The 23,887-nt window shown below is 40.5% G+C and overlaps 1 protein-coding gene and 1 long non-coding RNA gene across 2 annotated transcripts in view; one reads left to right on the forward strand and one right to left on the reverse strand.

Moving 5' to 3' along the window:
• Positions 1 to 23,887, reverse strand: part of rngtt (RNA guanylyltransferase and 5'-phosphatase) — a 358,809-nt gene that overhangs the window by 134,017 nt on the left and 200,905 nt on the right. The window contains exon 12 of the mRNA XM_034162020.1: positions 8,970 to 9,038. Coding sequence (XP_034017911.1) covers positions 8,970 to 9,038 — 69 coding nt within the window. The remainder of the gene's footprint in view (positions 1 to 8,969; positions 9,039 to 23,887) is intronic.
• LOC117502887 lies at positions 6,254 to 22,107 on the forward strand. The gene is made up of 3 exons (XR_004558426.1): positions 6,254 to 6,264; positions 6,363 to 6,367; positions 21,980 to 22,107. It is a non-coding gene; the product is annotated as an uncharacterized LOC117502887 (long non-coding RNA).

Raw genomic sequence — 23,887 nt, forward strand, 5'->3', positions numbered from 1 at the left:
TGGTTGTCAGACTTACAACGTTTAGCACAATCGTTTTGAGCCTTATGACTTCACTTTAAAATGATTTTAAAGCTGGTTATATCCAGAAAAAGGTCATCACACCTTTATGCATTTATAGCCTTTACTGTACGCAGCAGAAATACAACAGGAAATCAGAGAGTTGTGTCATTTCACCTGTTGGTAATTGGAAAAAACTTCATTTCAAAATATATATGTTCTCTTTTGATTTTAGAAAAAGGCTTGTCAATGTGCTTGCTCATCGGGTTGGTAAGGTCGGGACCACAAACACATATGGCACAGTGAAGCAACTTATGATGATTTAGCACTATAAAAATAAACAGAAGTGAATAGAAGGTGATTTTGCCACCCACCGCAACCAAAGCACCAGACTACATGTTATTTTTACAGTACTTACCTCCTTTTGATTTGGTTTCTGAGTCATACATTGAGCCTGTTTGATGCTGTTTGATTTGAAGCAGACAGCTTTATGTCAGTTTTAGCCCTACAATGTAATGTCAATAAAAACAGCAACACAAACATCCGCTCTTTGCCCACACTGTTGGACACCCTGAAAGGTTTGCTATAGAGCCTTACCTTGGGCCAAAATAATATACACCAGCATTTTCTCATAGATTTTATTTTTGCCAGTACCTTTATTCAATGTGTGTTGAAGAGCAATCATTTAAAAACTGCATATCTGCTTCAGATTTTAATAATTTAACTGTATTCCTAAGCCATCTCCAGGTTGTGGATGGGGTTCCTGCAATTTTCTCATCCTTCAGAGAAAGTGTTCTCAACCCCTAAGCCTATGTAGTTAGAAGACATCTGATCCAACAAATGCAGTAAGGCTACAGAGAACAAGCTGACCTTGGATCAATGCCTGTCTGCACATAAAGCAGCCAGGCTAATTCACAAGTCTACATCAAAAACCATTTTCTTCTCTGTACAAATCATAAATTTAATTAAATTTCCTGGTTAATATGCAGCTTAAAATGAAGACCCCACTGACAAACAGTTTTACACAAAGAATTTTTTTGCCCGAGCATACCGGATGGAAACTTTCTTCCCAGTTTTCCATTTGAAAATAAACAGTGAACATGACAAAATGTATGCAAGACACATGCAGTACATAAGGCCCATTTTCTGAAGCATGCAAAATAATAGTTTAAAACAAAGATATCTTACATTTATTCTCTTTATTTTTTTGATGAGCAACAATGTCACGTGAAACATGCATTTTTTACAGATGTACCGTACATACGAATAGATATAATATCAGCAATGCTAACGACAAATCCAAATATGATGTTATGTGATATCTATTATTTTGACTGGTTAATTTTCATATGTACTGGAGCTCAGCAAGTATTTTACTAATTATAACAATCCTCAGTTTCAGTCATATCTCTCCCCATAGTAAACGGTAAATGGACTGCATTTATATAGCACTTTCCATCTGCATAAGAAGCTCAAAGCACTTTACAATGATGCCTCACATTCACCCATTCAAACAGACATACTCATCCACCGATGTCAGGGTGTTGCCATACAAGGTGCTCACTACACACTGGGATTATGGACTTTAGGGATTTTTAAGTCTGGCTGGGTTTTGAACAAAGGATCCTCTGGTCTGAAGCGCAACGCTTAACCACTAGACCATCACCTCCCCTAACAGTGAACAATGTTTGCATAGACTGGTTGCTGGGTAGGGTTCTGGAAACCAACAGCTAAGACGCCTTTGTTGGTGAGGATAAGTTTACCGGCATTGACATTATGGACGATGCTACGATCTTTGTGGACTCAATGGTCACCCTGCTTTCAGCAACTGAGGAGCTGAGTGAGGAACTGGAAGTGTCTAGGTTTGTTATTATCATGGAACAAGACCATGATCCAGGACTTCAATGACTTCCTGGACTCAGCCACCAGAATTGTATCGGCTAGTCATGAAAGTATAGAAATTGAGAGACTCTTATCTCACTACGAACATTCTAGTCTCTGGGACATTGGCTTTTGTGATACAGAGATGGATGGAAAGCTTAAGGAATCATGATGTTGCTGGACAGATGTACGAGGTCTGTACGTAAAGTATAGGTCCTTTTTATTTTTTTCAAAAACTATATGGATTTCATTCATATGTTTTTACGTCAGACATGCTTGAACCCTCGTGCGCATGCGTGAGTTTTTCCACGCCTGTCGGTGACGTCATTCGCCTGTGAGCACTCCTTGTGGGAGGAGTCGTCCAGCCCCTCGTCGGAATTCCTTTGTCTGAGAAGTTGCTGAGAGACTGGCGCTTTGTTTGATCAAAATTTTTTCTAAACCTGTGAGACACATCGAAGTGGACATGGTTCGAAAAATTAAGCTGGTTTTCAGTGAAAATTTTAACAGCTGATGAGAGATTTTGAGGTGATTCTGTCGCTTTAAGGACTTTTCACGGTGCGAGACGTCGCGCAGCGCTCTCAGGCAGCATCATCAGCCTGTTTCAAGCTTAAAACCTCCACATTTCAGGCACTGTTGATCCAGGACGTCGTGAGAGAACAGAGAAGTTTCAGAAGAAGTCGGTTTCAGCATTTTATCCGGATATTCCACTGTTAAAGGAGATTTTTTTTAATGAAAGACGTGCGGGCGGATTGCAGCGTCGACTCGCAGCCGCCGCGACGCTATGCCACAGGAAAAACACCTCTGTTGGAAGCCTTGAGGACAAGTTGGAACATCTCCAGCTGATAAACAATTTCTCATATACTCACTCCACTGCGGGACGCAGCCGACGCGGCGCAGCGGCACAGGAAAAACACCTCCGTGTTGATAACCATTTGTTAAAATCCAGTTGGCTTTTGATGGCTTTCAGTGGAGTGAGTATATGAGAAATTGTTTATCAGCTGGAGATGTTCCAACTTGTCCTCAAGGCTTCCAACAGAGGTGTTTTTCCTGTGGCATAGCGTCGCGGCGGCTGCGAGTCGACGCTGCAATCCGTCCGCACGTCTTTCATTAAAAAAATCTCCTTTAACAGTGGAATATCCGGATAAAATGCTGAAACCGACTTCTTCTGAAACTTCTCTGTTCTCTCACGACGTCCTGGATCAATAGAGCCTGAAATGTGGAGGTTTTAAGCTTGAAACAGGCTGATGACGCTGCCTGAGAGCGCTGAGCAACGTCTCGCACCGTGAAAAGTCCTTAAAGCGACAGAATCACCTCAAAATCTCTCATCAGCTGTTAAAATTTTCACTGAAAACCAGCTTAATTTTTCGAACCATGTCCACTTCGATGTGTCTCACAGGTTTAGAAAAAATTTTGATCAAACAAAGTGCCAGTCTCTCAGCAACTTCTCAGACAAAGGAATTCCGACGAGGGGCTGGACGACTCCTCCCACAAGGAGTGCTCACAGGCGAATGACGTCACCGACAGGCATGGAAAAACTCACGCATGCGCACGAGGGTTCAAGCATGTCTGACGTAAAAACATATGAATGAAATCCATATAGTTTTTGAAAAAAATAAAAAGGACCTATACTTTACGGACAGCCCTCGTATTTAGCAATGACTATATGTTTTTACACTAAACAAGAACTAAGTCTTCATCGTCATTGTGCTTCCAGTCTTACAGTTTGTGTACCATACCAGCTTTATTTATAAAGTTAACATACAATAAAATGAAAATAAGAACTAGGAAAATACAACTTAAAACATTATCAAACTTGTCATTATCTAACTTGTTTGTGCCAAAAGCCAAGGAATAAAAATAGGTTTTTAAAGAAACTTTAAAAATGACCAATGAGGGTGCCTCCCTAACACCCAGAGGCAAGCTGTTCCAAAGTTTGGGAGCAACGACAGAGAAATCCCTGTCCCCTCTGAGCTTTCTCTTCAACCTGGGCACTAGCAGGAACAGCTGGTCAGAAGAAGAAGAAGCCCAGAGAGGTATGATGGAGCTAAACCATGGAGGGACTTAAAAACGAACATAAGAATTTTAAAATGGACCCTAAAATGAACCAGCAACCAATGAAGTGCGGCCAGGACAGGGGTCATATGCTTCCTCCTCTGCGCCCCTGTCAGGAGCCGCGCCGCAGCATTCTGGACCAACTGCAGACGGTCTTAAAACCAAGATTAAGAATAACTGGTTTAAAATATGCCTCCAGGGGTCCCAAAACAACAGAGGAGAACTCACAAAGCGTAGTAGGTCCAAAAACCACCACATCTGTTTTCTTTTCATTAAAACTTAGAAAATTTAGGGCAAGCCAGGCTTTAATATCTTCTAAACACGCTTGGAGCCATTTTACAGACTGACCATCCCTCTGAGCCACCAGCAAATAAATCTGGCAATCATCTGCATAGCAGTAAAATAAGATCCCATGTTTTCTGAGAATAGTCCCCAGAGGCAGTAAATATAAAGAAAACAACGGAGGCCCCAAAATAGAGCCCTGTGGGACGCCGCATGCTAAAGGGACGACAAAAGATTCAAAGCCATTGACATACACAGAAAGTGACCAGTCTCTCAGATAGAACTGGAACCATTCAAGCACCAAGTGATGTAGTAGAGATAATAAAATACCGTGGTCAACTGTGTCAACGGCAGCTGTTAGATCCAGCAAAACCACAATAAGAGTTACCCATATCACATGCAAGAAAAATGCAGTTAAAAACCTTAAGTAACGCAGACTCTGTGCTATGAAATGGGGTAAAACCAGACTGAAATTCTTCCAAAATCCCATTTTAATTCAAAAAATTGTTTAGCTGACAATAAGCAATTTTTTTTTAAACTTTAGACAAGAAAGGCAGTTTAGACATGGGCCTGTAATTGGCCAGAACAGAGTGATCAAGACTGGGTTTTTCAGCATAGGCTGGGCCACTGCATGTCTGAATTTTGCCAGAACCACCCCGGAAGACAAACTACGATTTAAAATTGCCAGCACTGGCTGCTCGATGCACCACAATATTTCTTTAAAAAAATTGTGGGGAGACAGGTTCATTAAAAGAACCAGATTTGATGTGCCCTACTACATCCTCTAAAAATGAAAAGGTCACAGGTTCAAACTGAGTAAAAGTGACAAGACAAGAAACCAAGGCAGAAAGGTTAGATGTAGAAACTAAGATAGAAGCACTAATATTATCCACTTTCCATCAAACTTTCTGCACGTATTGGGGAGGCGTCCAAACATACATTCTGTGCAGTATCTAGTACAGAGTCAGTGATCTTATACAACACATGTGGGTTTTGGCCATGAGAGGAAATAATATTCGCAAAATATTCCCTTCTTGCCTCCTTTACTGTGATCTGATAACAGTGCCAACAGTTTTTCAAAGTTTGAAAAGAGACTTGTAGTCTGTCTTTTTTCCACGTCCGCTCAGCTCGACATTTCTTCCTGACCTTATGAGTGCTGTCATTTAACCACAGCTCAAAATTAGCCATGGGTCAGTGAGTCTTAATGGTTTGACATGACAAATACAACAAGGAAACAAGCTCTTCTATGTGACAGACAGAAAATTCAAAGGAAGTGGATAACTGCTGAAAGGCAGCAGAAAACTGAGCAGCAGTAGAGGAGTTCATAACCTGACAACGCTGAGATAATAGAAAATTAAACAGGAAAGTGATCCGAAAATCCAACATCACTAATTTCCAAGTCAGTTACCGACAGACTGCAGGTTTATGAGAACTGGATAGTAACCAGTAACTTAAAGCAGTGCCTGGATGTCTTTAACATAGGTCTCTTCTGAGGATCCTTGGGTAAGCCAAAATGACTGTGTCAGACATACTTAGGGAGACACAGATGAGGATGAGGAGTATCACTGACATCAGCTTCACAATTCAGCAATGTGTTCATGTCCCCAGCAGCCGGAGAAGTTCAAGGGAATGCTCCTGTTTCACCTGGCTGCGGAACATAGGTGGCGACTTTCGAGAAGTGGGGATAGACAAGTGGTCTACCCGGGAGATTCCTAACCAGGACCCAAGGTGGGTTCATAGTTTTGTGGATGTGGCAAAATGTGGCACCAACACATGCACCAAGACCTCACCTAAAAACTATATTCAGTTCCTTTTGAATTGAGGAGTTCAGGCCCCTCATATGTCCATGGTCTCAACCTGCCATTCCCCTTTTAATGTGAATGTACACAGACAATTCATTCAAGTTCAAGAAATAATGCTAAAATGCTATGTGGTGGAAAATTTAAATTTGTTTTTAAAAATGCTATCAATGGTATTTTAAAAATTAACATAGCAGCTGTGATGTAGCAGCATGTTTGCATTCTGTACAGAGAATGAAGCACCTCTGCCTCAGTGTGTGATACAATCTGAGAATTATCACTCCTGGTTTTCATAGGCACGCCAGCCGCACATACATATTTAAAGCACAAGTCTCTTGTATGCATATTTAGTGCATGTGAGTCCCACCCTGTGAAACGACTATACAACGCCAATTCCAGTGAAGTTGGGACACTGTGTAAAATGTCAATAAAAACACAATGATTTGCAAATCCTCTATACATCATAAAGACAAGATATTTAATGTTCAAACTGATAAACTTTATTGTTTTTGTGCAAATATTTGCTCATTTTGAAATGGATGTCTGCAACACGTTTCAAAAAAGCTGGGACAGTGGTGTGTTACCACTGTGTCACCTTTCCTTCTAACAACACTCAATAAGCGTTTGGGAACTCAGGACACTAATTGTTGAAGCTTTGTAGGTGGAATTCTTTCCCATTCTTGCTTGATGTACGACTTTAGTTGTTCAACAGTCCGGGGTCTCCGTTGTCGTAATTTTCTGCTTCATAATGCGCCACACATTTTCAATCGGTGACAGGTCTGGACTGCAGGCAGGCCAGTCTAGTACCCGCACTCTTTTACTATGAAGCCACACTGTTGTAACATGTGCACAATGTGGCTTGGTATTGTCTTGCTGAAATAAGAAGGGACGTCGCTGAAAAAGACGTTGCTTGGATGGCAGCACGTGTTGCTCCAAAACCTGGATGTACCTTTCAGCATTGATGGTGCCATCACAGATGTGTAAGTTGCTCATGCCATGCGCACTAACACACCTCCATACCATCACAGATGCTGGCTTTCGAACTTTGCGCTGGTAACAATCTGGATGGTCTTTTTCCTCTTTTGTCCAGAGGAAACGACATTTATGATTTCCAAAAACAATTTGAAATGTGGACTCATCAGACCACAGCACACTTTTCCACTTTGCATCTGTGCATTTCAAATGAGCTCAGGCCCAGAGAAGGCGGCGGTGTTTCTGGATGCTGTTGATGTATGGCTTTCACTTTGCATGGTAGAGTTTTAACTTCCACTTGTAGATGTAGCGACGAACTGTGTTAACTGACAATGGTTTTCTGAAGTGTTCCTGAGCCCACGCGGTAAGATCCTTTACACAATGATGTCGGTTTTTAATGCAGTGCTGCCTGAGGGATCGAAGGTCACGGGCATTCAATGTTGGTTTTCGACCTTGTCGCTTACGTGTAGAAAGTTCTCCAGATTCTCAGAATTTTTTGATTATATTATGGACTGTAGATGATGGAATCCCTAAATTCCTTGCAATTAAACACTGAGAAACATTGTTCTTAAACTACTGGACTATTTTTTTTTCATGCATTTGTTCACAAAGTGGTGATCCTCGCCCCATCTTTGCTTGTGAACGGCTGAGACTTCTGGGGATGCTCCTTTTATACCCAATCATGATTGTCCTCAGTTTCCAAATGTTTAGTGAGTACTGTTAGAAGGAAAGGTGATGTAACACAGTGGTAAACATACCACTGTCCCAGCTTTTTTGAAACGTGTTGCAGGCATTCATTTCAAAATGAGCAAATATTTGCACAAAAACAATAAATTATATCAGTTTGAACATTAAATATCTTGTCTTTGTGGTGTATTCAATTCAATATAGGTTGAAGAGTATTTGTAAATCATTGTATTGTTTTTATTTACATTTTACACAACGTCCCAACTTCATTGGACTTGAGGCTGTATTAAGAGACAGTAGTGAGTGAACAGTGAAACACTGGAACAAGAGCTTTTCTCCATTGTCTGGCATTATAGTATTTTAAACCAAAATAGAACACCCTTTAGCTCAGTATTGAAGCTCCAGGCTTAAGTCACCAAACCTTATCTGACTGCTACAGCCTGGCCATGCGAAGTCCTCACCATAAGGTACACCACCCTGCATTATTTGGGAAAAGTCATTTTATAACGGAGCTCAGTGGACTTCCAGTCACCATGGCTCCACCCACTCTCAGCTCAGGATAGCATGGGGAAAAAAAAAAACAAACTCATTGTGAACACTCAGTTCTCAAATACTGACATTTCAAAGTGATACTTTCCGTGTCTCGACTCGGACATGTGTCCAACCTGTGGCAGGCTGCATCAAGCAGAGCACCGTGTCACTAAATCTGTCATTCACAATATTACCCAAACTTTACAATTAATCCACAGCTCCCATGCATGCTGAACAGTGGTGGAATAATCTGCATGGATTAATTATGGTCCGCTACACTCATACAACGCACTGAAGATTATTAATCGGTTGCAACAAGACACTTACTATATGTAACCTGTTACATTCACATTTTCAGAGGTATTTATGCTAACTGGCAGCAGGCACACACCATTCTGTCATAAATACTTTAAATGATGTCCAACTTGTACTATCAGTAAATTCACCTTTTCACACAAAATCAAAGGCAGGAAAAGTGCATCTATGATTTTCTCCTGCTTCAGCTCAAAATACAGCAGTATAATAACCATGGCTGCCTCCCCTGTAACACAGCCTAGTGTCTGTGTGCATGAGGCCTGTGCTCACAACCGCTCATATACCGTGGCAACAGGTTTTTAGGACACTCTGAGCCATACAGACAAGCTGTCCAATCCTTATAGACGAACAGACTGCAATACAAAGCTATGCCTGGCAATCAACCTTTGGTGAGGGAAAAAGAATGTGCGGCTTTGAAAAGTGACAGCCTCTAAGACATAGATGGAGGCTTACCCCGCATGGCTGGAAGATAAGCCCGTCGACTTCATGGCTGACCTGGGATGTGAAGCTGCCTTCCAACAGCTGAAAAAGATATAAATGGAAGACAGTGTCAGCCAAGCAGAACAGATACATGACAAAACATAGAGCTGAAACCTTGAGATGGGGACACAAAGAGAAGGTGATGGTCTAGTGGTTAACTGTTAAGCTTGAGAGCAGAGGATCCACGGTTCAAGCCCCAGTCAGAGTAGATAATCATTAAGGTCCTTAATCCCTGAATTGCTCCCGGTGTACAGTGAGCACCTTGCATAGGGTTGCCACCCATCCCTTAAAATAAAGAATTGTCCTTTATTTGACAAGTCATTGTTGCGTCCCATATTGTACCCGTACTGTTCCGTATTTTCATAAATGTCCCACACACACTCACACACTCATCAAAACTGAATAATGAACAAAATAAAAGTAGTGAGGACCTGACTTGAGATACAGCGGATAGACCTCACACTTTCACGTCTGCATCTCCGTGTGCCCACCTTTCTGGTCCTATCACAGGTTTCCTGGCATTTCTACACCCGAAACTCCACCACATCCAAAGAAACAAACATGTTTGCAAATGTACAGATGTGAGTGGGAAGAGTCAAACCCCTGGCTTGGCAGCGTTAGTGTCAATGGGTACAAGGCAAACTTGTTTTATTTCCTATTCTTACAGTAAAAATGTCCTCACTTTAATGCTGATGCTTGATGCTGCTGCCACCACCATGCTTCATTGTAGGGATGGTGCCTGGTTTCCTACAAACATGATGCCTGGCAGTCACACCAGAGAGTTCAATCTTTGTCTCATCAGAGCAGAGAATTTTGTTTCTCATGGTGGGAGAGTCCTTCAGGTGCTTTTTGATAAACTCCAGGTGGGCTGTCATGTGCCTTTTACTAAAGGGTGGTTTCCATCTGGCCACTACACCATACAGGCCTGATTGGTGGATTGCTGCAGAAATGGTTGTCCTTCTGAAATGTTCTCCTCTCTCCACAGAGGAATGCTGGAGCTCTGACAGAGTGACCATCGGGTACTTGGTCATCTCCCTGACTAAGGCCCTTCTCCCCTGATTGCTCAGTTTAGACAGGTGGCCAACTGTAGCAAGAGTCGCGGCGAATCTAAATGTCTTCCATTTATGGATGATGGAGGCCACTGCACTCATTGGGACCTTCAAAGCAGCAGAAAGGAGGACAGAGCTTTGACCAGGCAGTCCAAGCTGTGGACGGAGAATGCTGTTATGGGCCTTCAAGGCTGCTTTGAATGCACTGACTGCGATATTTTTAAAGAAAGCTCATCTGATATTGATGAGCTGACTGATGTTATCAGTAGCTATGTAACCTTCTGTGAAGATCTTTTGATTCCTAAAAAGACTGTTAAAATATATCCGAACAGTAAACCTTGGTTTTCAAGATCTGTAAGAATTTTAATTAACAGGAAAATGAAAGCCTTTCGTGAGGGAAATCGGGAAGAGGTGTTAATGCTACAAAAAGAGATTAAAACCGAGATCAGGAAGGCTAAATTGGGTTACAAGACCAAACTAGAAAAACAACTTAGTCAAAACCAAATGGGCTCCATTTGGGATGGTTTAAATTTGATTTTAGGATCAAATAGGAAGAAAAATAATAATCACAAGATAACTTTAATGGAACTAAATCTGGAAAAAAATTGGCCCAAGATTTTAATTCTTTTTACTTGAGATTTGAGACTCTGGATTTTAATCATGAAATCTGTAAATGGAAAAATTACTTGTTATGCCCAGGTTCTCCTCCTTTTAATGAACAGGCCATGGTCACTTGTTTCAGAAGAACCAAGGCCAAAAAAAGTCCGGGGCCAGACAATATCTGCGGCTGTTTATTATCCTCTTGTGCAGAACAACTAGGCCCAGTCTTTTTTGATATATTTCAAAGGTCAGTCCACGAACAGAGGGTTACCAATTTTTGGAAACAAAGCACAATAATCCCTGTGGCCAAAATCAAATCTCCTAAGGTCTTCAATGATTTTAGACCTGTGGCTCTTACTTCACTAGTTATAAAGTCTTCTGAAAAATTGATGAAGAACGAACTTCTTTCCCAGGTGGAGCATTTACTCCAGGGGTGGGCAACCTGTTCCAGAAAGAGCCATGAGGGTGCAGGTTTTCTTTGCAGCCACTGACTTCACCAGGTGATTTTACTGATTAATATCACTTTGAGCAGATGGAATCAGTTAATCAGTGAAATCACCTGGTGGAGTCAGTGGCTGCAAAGAAAACCTGCACCCTCATGGCTCTTTCTGGAACAGGTTGCCCACCCCTGATTTACTCGATCCTCTTCAGCTTGCTTATAGGGCTGGTCAAGGTGTGGAGGATGCTACTGCCACCCTCTTAAATTTGGTCCTGAAGCATTTAGAAAGTCCTAAGGCACATGCATGTCTTCTTTTTTTAGACTTTTCTTCTGCTTTTAACACTATCCAACCACATATTTTAATATATAAGCTTGTTAAGGATTTTAAACTGGATTTTACTATGGCAGGTTGGATTTTGAACTTTTTAACAGGGAGATCTCAGCGAGTGAGGGAAAATGGTTGCCTTTCTGATGTTTTGTATTCCTCAACTGGCTCACCACAAGGTTGTGTGCTGTCCCCTCTCTTGTATATTTTGTATACAAATGACTGCCGCAGCCACTATAAGAATCACCATATATTAAAATTTGCAGATGATTCTGTTATAATCAGTCTCCTGCATGGTGATGAAAGAGAACATGGCGCTGTCGTGGCAGATATGGTTCAGTGGTGTGATGACTCCTTCTTGCAGCTGAATGTTGTCAAGACAAAAGATATGGTTATTGACTTTCGGAAACGGATGATCTCAGGTCTGTACTGTACTGTCTGTACTGTCTCCCTTGTGTACTGAATGTCTGGTGTGTTTTTCTTTTCTTTTGTTTTTATTTTGTACTTTTCTGTATACCCACTGCTGTACAGCCCGTTGCTCCTTTGGAGACACTGAATACATACAGTGAAAGCGAAAGTGAAATGTTTCTGTACCCTTCCCCAGATTAGTGCCTTGGGACAATCCTGTCTCAGTAGTCTACAGACAATTCCTTTGGCTTTATGCTTTCTTTGTGCTCTGGCATGCACTGTCAACTGTGGTTCCTTATATGTAGACAGGTGTCTGGCTTTCCAAAATCATGTCCAATCAACTGAATTTACCCCAGGTGGACTCCAATTGTTGTTGTTGTCCATTCGGCTGCTCCCGTATCTTCCGGGGGCACCACAGCGGATACAGCCAGATCCGCATCGGTATTTGGCACAGGTTTTACCAAGGATGCCCTTCCTGACGCAACTCCAGTTTTACCTGGAGAAACACACACAGCTGCTGGTGTGCCGAAGAGGTCCCCCATCAAGTACTAACCAGATCCTGCACTGCTTAGCTTCTGAGATCTGACGGGATCAGGCCTACACAGAGCAGACCAGCTGCTCCAGGTGGACTCCAATTAAGTTGTAAAAACATCTCAAGGATGATCACCAGAAACAGGATGCACCTGAGCTCAATATTGAGCTTCATGGCAAAATCTGTGAATACTTATGTACATGTGATTTCTTAGTTTTTGTTTTTTTTTATAAATATGCAATAATCTAAAAAACAAAACAAAACAAAAAAATTCACATTGCGATTATAGGGTACTGTGTAGGGAATTTTGATGAAAAAAACAAACAAACAAGAATTTCATGCATTTTGGAATAAGGCTGTAATATAAAAAATGTGGAAAAAGTGCAGCGCTGTGAATACTTCCTGGATGCACTGTACACCTTATTTTCAGGTTAATTTTACAAGTGGTAGGAGGTATTACATCTTTAGGATCTTATAAATCTTATGGTGAGCGAAAAAGTTTGTCTTCTCAGAAAAGACCCAAAACAACATGCTTCCAAGACTCATTCACTTAAGTTAAAAAAAACAAACAAACAAAAAAAACAAGAAATTGTATCTTGAATCAAAAATACATTGACAAAGGAATACACATTCTTCTCTCCTGTATACAACCCCTGGCAATAATTATGGAATCACCGGCCTCGGAGGATGTTCATTCAGCTGTTTAATTTTGTAGAAAAAAAGCAGATCACAGACATGACACAAAACTAAAGTCATTTCAAATGGCAACTTTCTGGCTTTAAGAAACACTATAAGAAATCAAGAAAAAAAAATTATGGCAGTCAATAACGGTTACTTTCTTAGACCAAGCAGAGGGAAAAAAATATGGACTCACTCAATTCTGATGAATAAATTATGGAATCACCCTGTAAATTTTCATCCCCAAAACTAACACCTGCATCAAATCAGATCTGCTCGTTAGTCTGCATCTAAAAAGGAGTGATCACACCTTGGAGAGCTGTTGCACCAAGTGGACTGACATGAATCATGGCTCCAACACGAGACTGAAACAACTGAAACAAAGGAGAGGATTATCAAACTCTTAAAAGAGGGTAAATCATCACGCAATGTTGCAAAAGATGTTGGTTGTTCACAGTCAGCTGTGTCTAAACTCTGGACCAAATACAAACAACATGGGAAGGTTGTTAAAGGCAAACATACTGGTAGACCAAGGAAGACATCAAAGCGTCAAGACAGAAAACTTAAAGCAACATGTCTCAAAAATCAAAAATGTACAACAAAACAAATGAGGAACGAATGGGAGGAAACTGGAGTCAACGTCTGTGACCGAACTGTAAGAAACCGCCTAAAGGAAATGGGATTTACATACAGAAAAGTTAAACGAAAGCCATCATTAACACCTAAACAGAAAAAAAACAAGGTTACAATGGGCTAAGGAAAAGCAATCACGGACTGTGGATGACTGGATGAAAGTCATATTCAGCGATGAATCTCGAATCTGCATTGGGCAAGGTGATGATGCTGGAACTTTTATTTGGTGCTGTTCCAATGAGATTTATAAAGATGACTGCCTGAAGAGAACATGTAAATTTCCAAAGTCATTGATGATATGGGGCTGCATGTCAGGTAAAGACACTGGGGAGATGTGGGGTCATTACATCATCAATAAATGCACAAGTTTACGTTGATATTTTGGACACTTTTCTTATCCCATCAATTGAAAGAATGTTTGCGGATGATGAAATCATTTTTCAAGATGATAATGCATCTTGCCATAGAGCAATAACTGTGAAAACATTCCTTGCAAAAAGACACATAGGGTCAATGTCATGGCCTGCAAATAGTCCGGATCTTAATTCCAATTGAAAATCTTTGGTGGAAGTTGAAGAAAATGGTCCATGACAAGGCTCCAACCTGCAAAGCTGATCTGGCAACAGCAATCAGAGAAAGTTGGAGCCAGATTGGTGAAGAGTACTGTTTGTCACTCATTAAGTCCATGCCTCAGGGACTGCAAGCTGTTATAAAAGCCAGAGGTGGTGTAACAAAATACTAGTGATGTGTTGGAGCGTTCTTTTGTTTTTCATGATTCCATAATTTTTTCCTCAGAATTGAGCGATTCCATATTTTTTTCCCTCTGCTTGGTCTAAAAAAGTAACTATTACTGACTGCCACAATTTTTTTTCCTGATTTCTTATAGTGTTTCTTAAAGCCAGAAAGTTGCCATTTGAAATGACTTTAGTTTTGTGTCATATCTGTGATCTGCTTTTTTTCTACAAAATTAAACAACTGAATGAACATCCTCCAAGGCTGGTGATTTCGTAATTTTTGCCAGGGGTTGTATCAGTCTCATTCTAGAATAGACTTGTTCCTCACTATTTTTTTTTCAAGTTTTCAATTTATTTTCATTTAGATAGTGCCAAATCACAATAGAGCTGCCTCAAAGCGCTTCACACAAGTAAGGTCTAACCTTACCAACCCCCAGAGCAATAGTAAGGAAAAACTCCCTCTAACGAAGAAACCTCAAGCAGACCAGACTCAAAGGGGTGACTCTCTGCTTGGGCCATGCAACAGACATAAATTACAGAATTGACAAAAATTAATATACAGATTCACCAGTAATTCTAGTAGTTATAGAATCACTAGTAATTCTATGATTCCCAAAAATTAATTCTAAATTTCATTCCATCATGTTCCGTACAAACAGAATCCACTATTAAACCATCTCACTCATGGCGTGGTAACACCTCACTTTTAAAGGACTGTGAATGGGATAAAATCATAAGGAGAGAGTGGGCAGACTTTCTAGAAAGAAATGACTCCGAGTGTTTCTCCTTCTTTGCTTTGGGAAACAGGAAAAGCAGTAATTAGAGGAAAAATTATTTCATATTCTTCTTAAAAAAATGGACCATGACTTAGAAAATGACCTTAAAGAAAAAAATTAAACATTTAACAAATAAATATGCCGAGGATGCAAGTGATCCAACTTTGTCTGAATTAAATAATGCAAAATTCTAACTTGACAATATTATATTAGTTCCTCATTCAACGACTTACAACCCCAATTCCAATGAAGTTGGGACGTTGTGTAAAATGTAAATAAAAACAGAATACAATGATTTGCAAATCATCTTCAACCTATATTCAATTGAATACACCACAAAGACAAGATATTTAATGTTCAAAGCGATAGACTTTGTTTTTGTGCAAATATTTGCTTATTTTGAAATGGATGCCTGCAACACATTTCAAAAAATCTGGGGCAGGGGCAACAAAAGACTGGGAACGTTGATGAATGCTCAAAGAACACCGGTTTGGTAGAGAAGCTTGAATCTTCGACTGGACTGGGTTGCTTGACGTAAGGACGTTTCGCTTCTAATCGCAGACGTTTCCTCAGCTAGAATAGGAAGCTTCTGCGATTAGAAGCGAAACGTCCTCGCGTCAAGCAACCCAGTCCAGTCGAAGATTCAAGCTTCTCTACTATGGAAACCACCTGGACAACTGAGAGCCTTCACAGAAACACCTGTTTGGAACGTTCCACAGGTAAACTGGAAACAGGTGTGAGTATAAAAGAAGCATCCCCAAAAGGCTCAGCCATTCACAAGCAAAGACGGGGCGAGGATCACCTCTTTGTGAAAAACTGCATGAAAAAATAGTCCAACAGTTTAAGAACAATGTTTCTCAATGTTTGATCTCAAGGAATTTAGGGATTCCATTATCTACAGTCCATAATATAATCAGAAGATTCAGAGAATCTGGAGAACTTTCTACACGTAAGTGGCAAGGCTGAAAACCAACATTGAATGCTCGTGACCTTCGATCCCTCAGGCGACACTGCATTAAAAACCGACATCATTGTGTAAAGGATCTTACCGTGTGGGCTCAGGAACACTTCAGAAAACCATTGTCAGTTAATACAGTTCGTCGCTACATCTACAAGTGCAAGTTAAAACTCTACCATGCAAAGCGAAAGCCATACATCAACAGCATCCAGAAATGCTGCCGCCTTTTCTGGCCCTGAGCTCATTTGAAATGGACAGAAGCAAAGTGGAAAAGTGTGCTGTGGTCTGATGAGTCCACATTTCAAATTGTTTTTGGAAATCATGGACGTCGTGTCCTCTGGACAAAGAAAAAGAACATTCAGATTATTACCAGCACAAAGTTCAAAGCCTGCATCTGTGATGGTATGGGGGTGCGTTAGTGCCATGGCATGGGCAACTTACACATCTGTGATGACATCATCAATGCTGATGAAAGGTACATCCAGGTTTTGGAGCAACACATGCTGCCATCCAAGCAACGTCTTTTATAGGGACATCCCTGCTTATTTCAGCAATACAATGCCAAGCCACATTCTGCACATGTTACAACAGTGTGGCTTTGTAGTAAAAGAGTGCGGGTACTAGACTGGCCTGCCTGTAGTCCAGACCTGCCACCCACTGAAAATGTGTGGCGCATTATGAAGTGCACAAAAGGACAATGGAGACCCCAGACTGTTCCGGGTCCAGATAGCTTTCCTCCGGACTTACTGAAGCATTTTTTTTTGGCAAATTCTGGCTCCACTATTCTTTAGGACTGTTTCAGAAATTTGGACAAAGGTCAGATTCCCACTCATACGAACAGTGCAGCAATAAAACTTATACTGAAACCAGAAAAAGACCCTAATCTGACCTCTAATTACCGCCAGCTAGCATTAATAAATACTGATGTAAAAATCATTGCTAAGGCATTGGCATCCTTCTTTGAAAAAAATATTGTCATCAATAATACACAATGATCAAATTGGGTTTATTAAGGGTCTACATTCTACCAGTAACATCATAAGAATTCTCAATCTCATTAACAATTCACAGCACAGGAATACAAAGGGAATAGTGGTGTCATTGAATGCATAAAAAGCAATTGACAGAGTGAGCTGGAGTTTTCTTGGTTTTGGAGAATCATTTATTCACTGGATCACAACTCTATATAACTCACCAAAGGCCACAGTCACAACTAACGAGAGTACATCTCAAAGTTTCACATTGCAAAGATGGACTAGACAAGGCTGCCCACGCTCACCACTATTATTCGCAATATTTATCGAACCACTTGCGGCTGCAATACGTCAGAACGCTAACATCAAGGGTATCAACTCCTCAATATCTGACTACAAAATCCATTCATATGCTGATGATATCATACTATATCTCCAAGTACCCTCACAATCACTACAAGAAGTATGTAAACTGATGACTACTTCTTCACAATTATCAGTTTACTCTATTAATTGGTCAAAAATCAATGATATTTCCTTTAACCAAGGATTCATGGAATCCTACACCTCAAGATCCACTATACCTTTCCCACTGGCAATATTAAGTGCCTAGGCATAAAAATCTCTTCTAAATTAGGAGATCCAGTTTACCTGAACTTTGTCCCACTCATTGACAAAATCTGTTATGATTTGAAACGATGGAATAACCTCCCCATCTCCCTATTAGGACAAATAGCAACTATCAAAATGAAAATATTACCACAAATTAATTACCTTTTTTCAATGATTCCATTCAAAAACACAGTTAAATGTTTCAGTCTTTAGATTCTGCCAATTCAAAGGTTTAGTGGAAAAATAAAAAAGCTCAAATTAGTCCAGCTACTCTTCAGAACAATAAGGTGGTCTGGAAGCACCACATTTTCTACATTACTATCTGGCTAACCAGATACAATACTTGAGTAAATGGATTCATCCTGATCCAGTCCACAGCTCCTGGACAGAATTAGAACAGTTAGACTGTAACAACATCAAACTCTCAGATTTACCCTTTATTACTACTTCTATTAAATTCCATGAATGTTTTAAAAATCCATTGATTTCTTCCACTCTGACAGCCTGGTGGAAAACTTTAGAAATTACAAACTCACTAATGGAAATCTGTATAGATCTTCCTATTTGGCACAATCCAGATCAATCAAGCAACTCTTCATGTCAGTACATGGGAACAGATAGGAATTACACACCTTCACCATCTCATTCAAAATAACATGTTTATGTCTTTTAATAACTTGATGCAGAGGTTTAGAAGTATAGAAGGAAACTTTATTCATTACCATCAAGTAAAGCAGTGATGTAAAAATTTCAGACACGTCAGTGCCCACCACAACCACCCACATTAGTGACAGACATCAAGAACCTCCTCCCAGTAAAGAAAACTTTGTCTAATGTGTATAAGTTAATATCATGCATGGACACTGCTTTACATTTACCCAGTTTAAAATGGGGAAGGACTTCCTCCTCACATCGAACCCTGACCACAGATTTGTAAAAACACATTTTCAATGACAAAAAAATACCAACCTACAGCTCGTCCAATACAAAACACTTCATAGAGCACACATCACACAATATAAGATGTATAAAATGGGGTTCTCAGACTGATGTTTGTTCACAGTGTGAGCTAAACACCACTGACACTTATTTTCAATGCTCACCTGTCCAGTTTTTTTTTTTTTTTTTTTTGTTTTTGGTCAAAAGTCACTGAAAGTTTGTCCTCCATCTTGGGATACAGAATCCTCTTATCTCGTAATTTATGTGCAGGCTTCGGGGGGGGGGGGGGGTTGCTGCTGCTGCTGACCCGGACTCCCTTCTGGCTCCTCTCTTGTGGAGCGTTGGTGTGCCTGCCTCCATGCCTGGGAGGGTGCTGGGCAGTGGGTCGGTCAGGGGCCCCAGTGCCATGCCCTCTGCCATAATGCCATATGCCATCTCCCTCTGGCTCCTCTGTTGCCCCTGCTGCTCTTGGACCTCATCTCACGCCTTCCCTGGTTGGGGGACTGCCCTGCGGGGTGGCTCATCCTTCTCCGGCTGCCTGTCCCCCTGTTGGTTTGTTCTTCTCCTGGGCTTCCAGTGCTCCTCCAGGACTGCCCGCCTCCTTCCTGTCTTGTGGTTGCCCTGGCACCTCCCTTGGGTCTAAAGGTCCGATGGGGCCGGTGTGTGCGGCCCGCTCCCTGCACTGCACCTCTCCCTTCCGCCGGCTGCTTTCCATCACTTCACAGTTGTTGCTGTCATCACTTGTCTTTCGTTCTTGTCTGTCTTTGTGTTGTTTTGATGGTCGGCCCTTCCTGATAGAAGCTGTAGGTTGGCTTTGAGTAGGATGTTGTAGGCTGATCAGGAAGGGCGGATGGGGGTCACACACAGACACCACGTTCACACATGCACTACATACCATCCGTCTTGCAAGAACAAATTGCATATATGCGTATTCATGTACATAAATGGTTCTGCCTGTGTGACATTTGCCATCACTATATATGCAGACAGGAGGAAAAAAAAAAAGAAAAAAAAAAGAAATTGTATCTTGCTGAAGATTTACTTGACGTGTGATTTTGCCTTATATTAAGTGCAATGAGATTTCAGCTAGAAATGAGACAAATATAACTTAAAGGTGTAAAACCTTATTTACAATAATTCATCATTACACCAATTATTTTTAATAACTGATATGACTATCTCATTAAATACTTGTGATTCAGCAAACTGGGGTAAAACTTGACAAGAAGCACTTGTCTTCCCTGTTTGTCTTGCAGAGAAAGTAGTTTATTGTTAACTTGTAATAATTGCAACAAATTATGAAGTGACTAGTGACAAAAATGCAGGTTACATCTCTTGCATTAACAGCAACAGCAACACAGCTATTAGATGTGCAAGATTCAGGGAAGACAACGGACTCGCTGAGGAATACAGGCATGTTTTTGACAACATTTAGCACTAACAGCCACAATGCACCAATACCAGAGACAGATGGATTGTGACACTGTTTTTTCCTAAGATTCCAATTAAACACAGCGCAAACATTTAGAACAGATTGCACCCAGTTGACTCAGAACATTCTCAGGCTTTTCTGCTTAGAAAATTATAAGATACCAGCCAAGGTTAAAGGTCAAAGAGAATGTATAAAACAAACAATAAAACCAAAATGATCTGCAATTGTAGACTTCAGACAAAAATGATTTTACTTATTGCACATCTTCATATGGCATGCATGCCACACCATAGTCTATTAGACTTGAATCCACCTACCGGATTTGTAAGAGATGTAAAGATACAGAGTTAAGATCCTATGATACTGCAATTAAGTGGAAAATTATAATTAACTATCCTTGACAAAAATAATCTTACTCCATGCACATAATACAGTGGACAACCATTGACTAAAGTTTCAGTTAAATCCACCAAATGGTTGAGGAGGAGATGTACTTACAAGGCTCGTGAACAGATGGACGGTGATTACGATACACCCCGCAAATTGTTGTTTGGGGGGTAGCAAATTTATTAAAAATTAAAACAAGAGAGGTGGGTTAAAATTGCAGGAATTCCCATATCACACACTAGCATTTTAAAATTAGATTTTCTAACTATATCCTGTCAGATCTCAGATGCTAAGCAGAGTAGGTCGTGGTTAGTAGTTGGATGGGAGACCAAGGGCTGTGTGTGTTTCCCCGGTGTAAAAATAGAGTTACATCAGGAAGGGCATTCGTCTTAAAAATTATGCTAAATCCTACTGTGGATCTGTGCTAGATCGCTGTGGCGACCCTGAACACGTGAGCAGATGAAAGGGGACGACAACAACATTACTAAAGAGAAAGGTCTTGTTTACGAATACAGTCGATAAAAATGCAAATTAGGTTTCTCACTCAGCTTCTCAATCAGATTTGATTGATTTCGCAAAGATCATCCCTGTGAAGTCAAGGTCACTAAACCTTTCCTCACCAACAACCCCACCTGACACCCAGTCCATGTAAGTGGTGAACAGTGTAGGAGACAGAACGCATCCTTGATGAGCATAACTTTCCTCTGGGAAAAATCCACTCTGTGTCTGCTCCACAGAGGACTTCTTTAAGATTCTACAAACTCTCAGGATATCCCAGGGAGCAGTCCAATCAACTGAAACGCACGCTTTGCGAGAAACAAACAAACAAACAAACCCACAAACTGCAAAAAAGAACTGCCGACATTCATGCTGGCATTCTATGAGTTGATTTCTTGGGTGTGAAGCTAGATTGCACCGGTCACTGAGCGGTAAGTAGATGGAAATGAATCCTATTCAGAATGATCCTTGCAAGCACCTTCCTCAGCACAAACAGCAGCGTGATACCCCTGTAGTTGAGTGAGTGAAACCTACAGTCGACTATCCCACAAAATTCAAGTTTTTTGGTTCAAAGATCCTGGTTTTTATGTTTATGGACAAAAGGAATTTATATTGATGTTAAAAATAAATGTAAAAATTGCTGGTAAAAGAGATTTTGATAAATTTGTAGTAGTTCTGACACCAACAAATCTGGCAAAGACCTGAACTGTGTCTGACAGATGGGAACGCAACTGCAATTTTCCAAATACTATTTCAAGCAGCTGACCTCCCCCATCTATAGATCTGCCTAGTCTTGTTAATGAAGTGAATCAATTAATAATTTTGTAGTAAAATCTTTACTCAAATCCATGTTATAACAGTGTGATTTTTTGCACCATTCAACCATGTGCATAGTGTTAAAAACAGCTTGTGACACAGATAAAATTAGAAAAGAATAAATCTCTCTGGAATCTCGAGCATAGGAAAATGAAACACTAGTAAAGTGAGCAAATTCCATCCCGTGTCGTAGTTAGCAGGGTCTGCTTCCACCTGTTCCAAGTTCCACATGGAAATGAAAATCTGGTACTGCCACCTATGAGTGACTGATGTAATTATATCATAGTCTCTGGCACAAAAAAGTACTCAATGGCAGAGGGACATGCATTAAACTCAATTTTGGAGAAATGCTAGATAGTAGCCTCTGGTCCTCACTCAGTTGTTATAATCCATATGATTACATGTAAAAGTCCTTTCTTTCAATCTGTAGGGATGATACTGTTTCCCATATTTAAACTAAGACTGTTTGAAAAGACAGGAAAACAGAATCTCCACCCTCATGGAGGAGCTCAGCTCCAAGGATGGAACCCAACTGAACTAAATAAATAAATACAAACTAGCAGGCTCACACAGTTGAAAGACTTCTGCCAAGAGGAATGTACTATCCTAAGCCAACACCTTTATGTTTGTAAAGACTGTACCCAAGGCATGGTCTCAACTGTATAAATGGTAATCAGTGGTTGTTGGGCACCGCGGTCTCATCTGAGGTGGGTGCCAAAGGGGTAAAATATGATTCATATGATGTAATTTCTCGACTTCCGGGGGAAAAAAAACACGGCATTTTCAATGGGTTTTTGGGCAAATTACATGCAAACAAAGTGAAAATGCAAAGAAAAAGTGACAATGCAGTTGGAAAACGGACATGTGTTGCTTGTTTATGACCTGAAGCTCAGACGTGTCGAGGCAATTTTGCAGGTGAGAGAGCGGAGCTACTCTGGTTAGCAGTGTAGGCTAACACTTACAGACACGACATCTCCCATCTGCCTCATCTTTTCGTCTCCACTGGTAACCGAAAAAAAAACATTTTTTACGACTTCTTTGGTGATTGCAGCCGAAAACAAAACAGTACACCATTTATCCGTGTGAAGTTATGCTGTGTATATACTGCTCAATGGAGCGGAGGTCCCCTTAAGTGGTCAAATCCCACGACATCATACGGGATTAAAACGAGACTGCGCTGCCCTATTCAATCTGGTTCCTCAAAGACGTCCAGCACTGCACATTTTTAATCTTTCTGTTCCACTCAATTTAATTAGGTTTCTCTGGTGTCACATTCCTGACCAAACTGTGACAGGTATTTTGGAAAAATCCCAAACCAGAAAAAAGTTGGGATGGTATGGAAAATGCAAAAAGCACAGTGACTTACATTTATTTTGATTTATTTAATTGCAGACAGTATAAACCTAAGATATTTCATGTTTTATATGGTCAACTTCACAATTCATAGATGTTTATTTACAAACAAAATGAAACTGAACAAACAAAACATGAAATGTCTTACAACCCCAATTCTAATGAGGTTGGTATGTTGTGCAAAATGTAAATAAAAACAGAATACAATGACTTGCAAATCCTCTTCAACCTATAATCAGTTGAATACACCACAAAGACAAGATATTTAATGTTCAAACTGATCAACTTTATTGTTTTTGTGCAAATATTTGCTCATTTTGAAATGGATGCCTGCAACATGTTTCAAAAAGCTGGGACAGTGGTATGTTTACCACTGTGTTACATCACCTTTCCATCTAACAACACTCAATAAGCATTTGGGAACTGAGGACACTAACTGTTGTAACATGTGCAGAATGTGGCTTGGCATTGTCTTGCTAAAATAAGCAGGGACGTCCCTGAAAAAGACGTTGCTTGGATGGCAGCATGTGTTGCTCCAAAACCTGGATGTACCTTTCAGCATTGATGGTGCCATAACAGATGTGTAAGTTGCTCATGCCATGGGCACTAACACACCCCCATACCATCACAGATGCTGGATTTTGAACTTTGCGCTGGTAACAATCTGGATGGTCTTTTTTCTTTTTTGTTCGGAGTACACGATGCCCATGATTTCCAAAAACAATTTAAAATGTGGAATCATCAGACC

The sequence above is a fragment of the Thalassophryne amazonica genome, chromosome 21 (genome assembly GCF_902500255.1).
Source record: "Thalassophryne amazonica chromosome 21, fThaAma1.1, whole genome shotgun sequence".
In the NCBI taxonomy this organism is placed as follows: Eukaryota; Metazoa; Chordata; class Actinopteri; order Batrachoidiformes; family Batrachoididae; genus Thalassophryne; species Thalassophryne amazonica.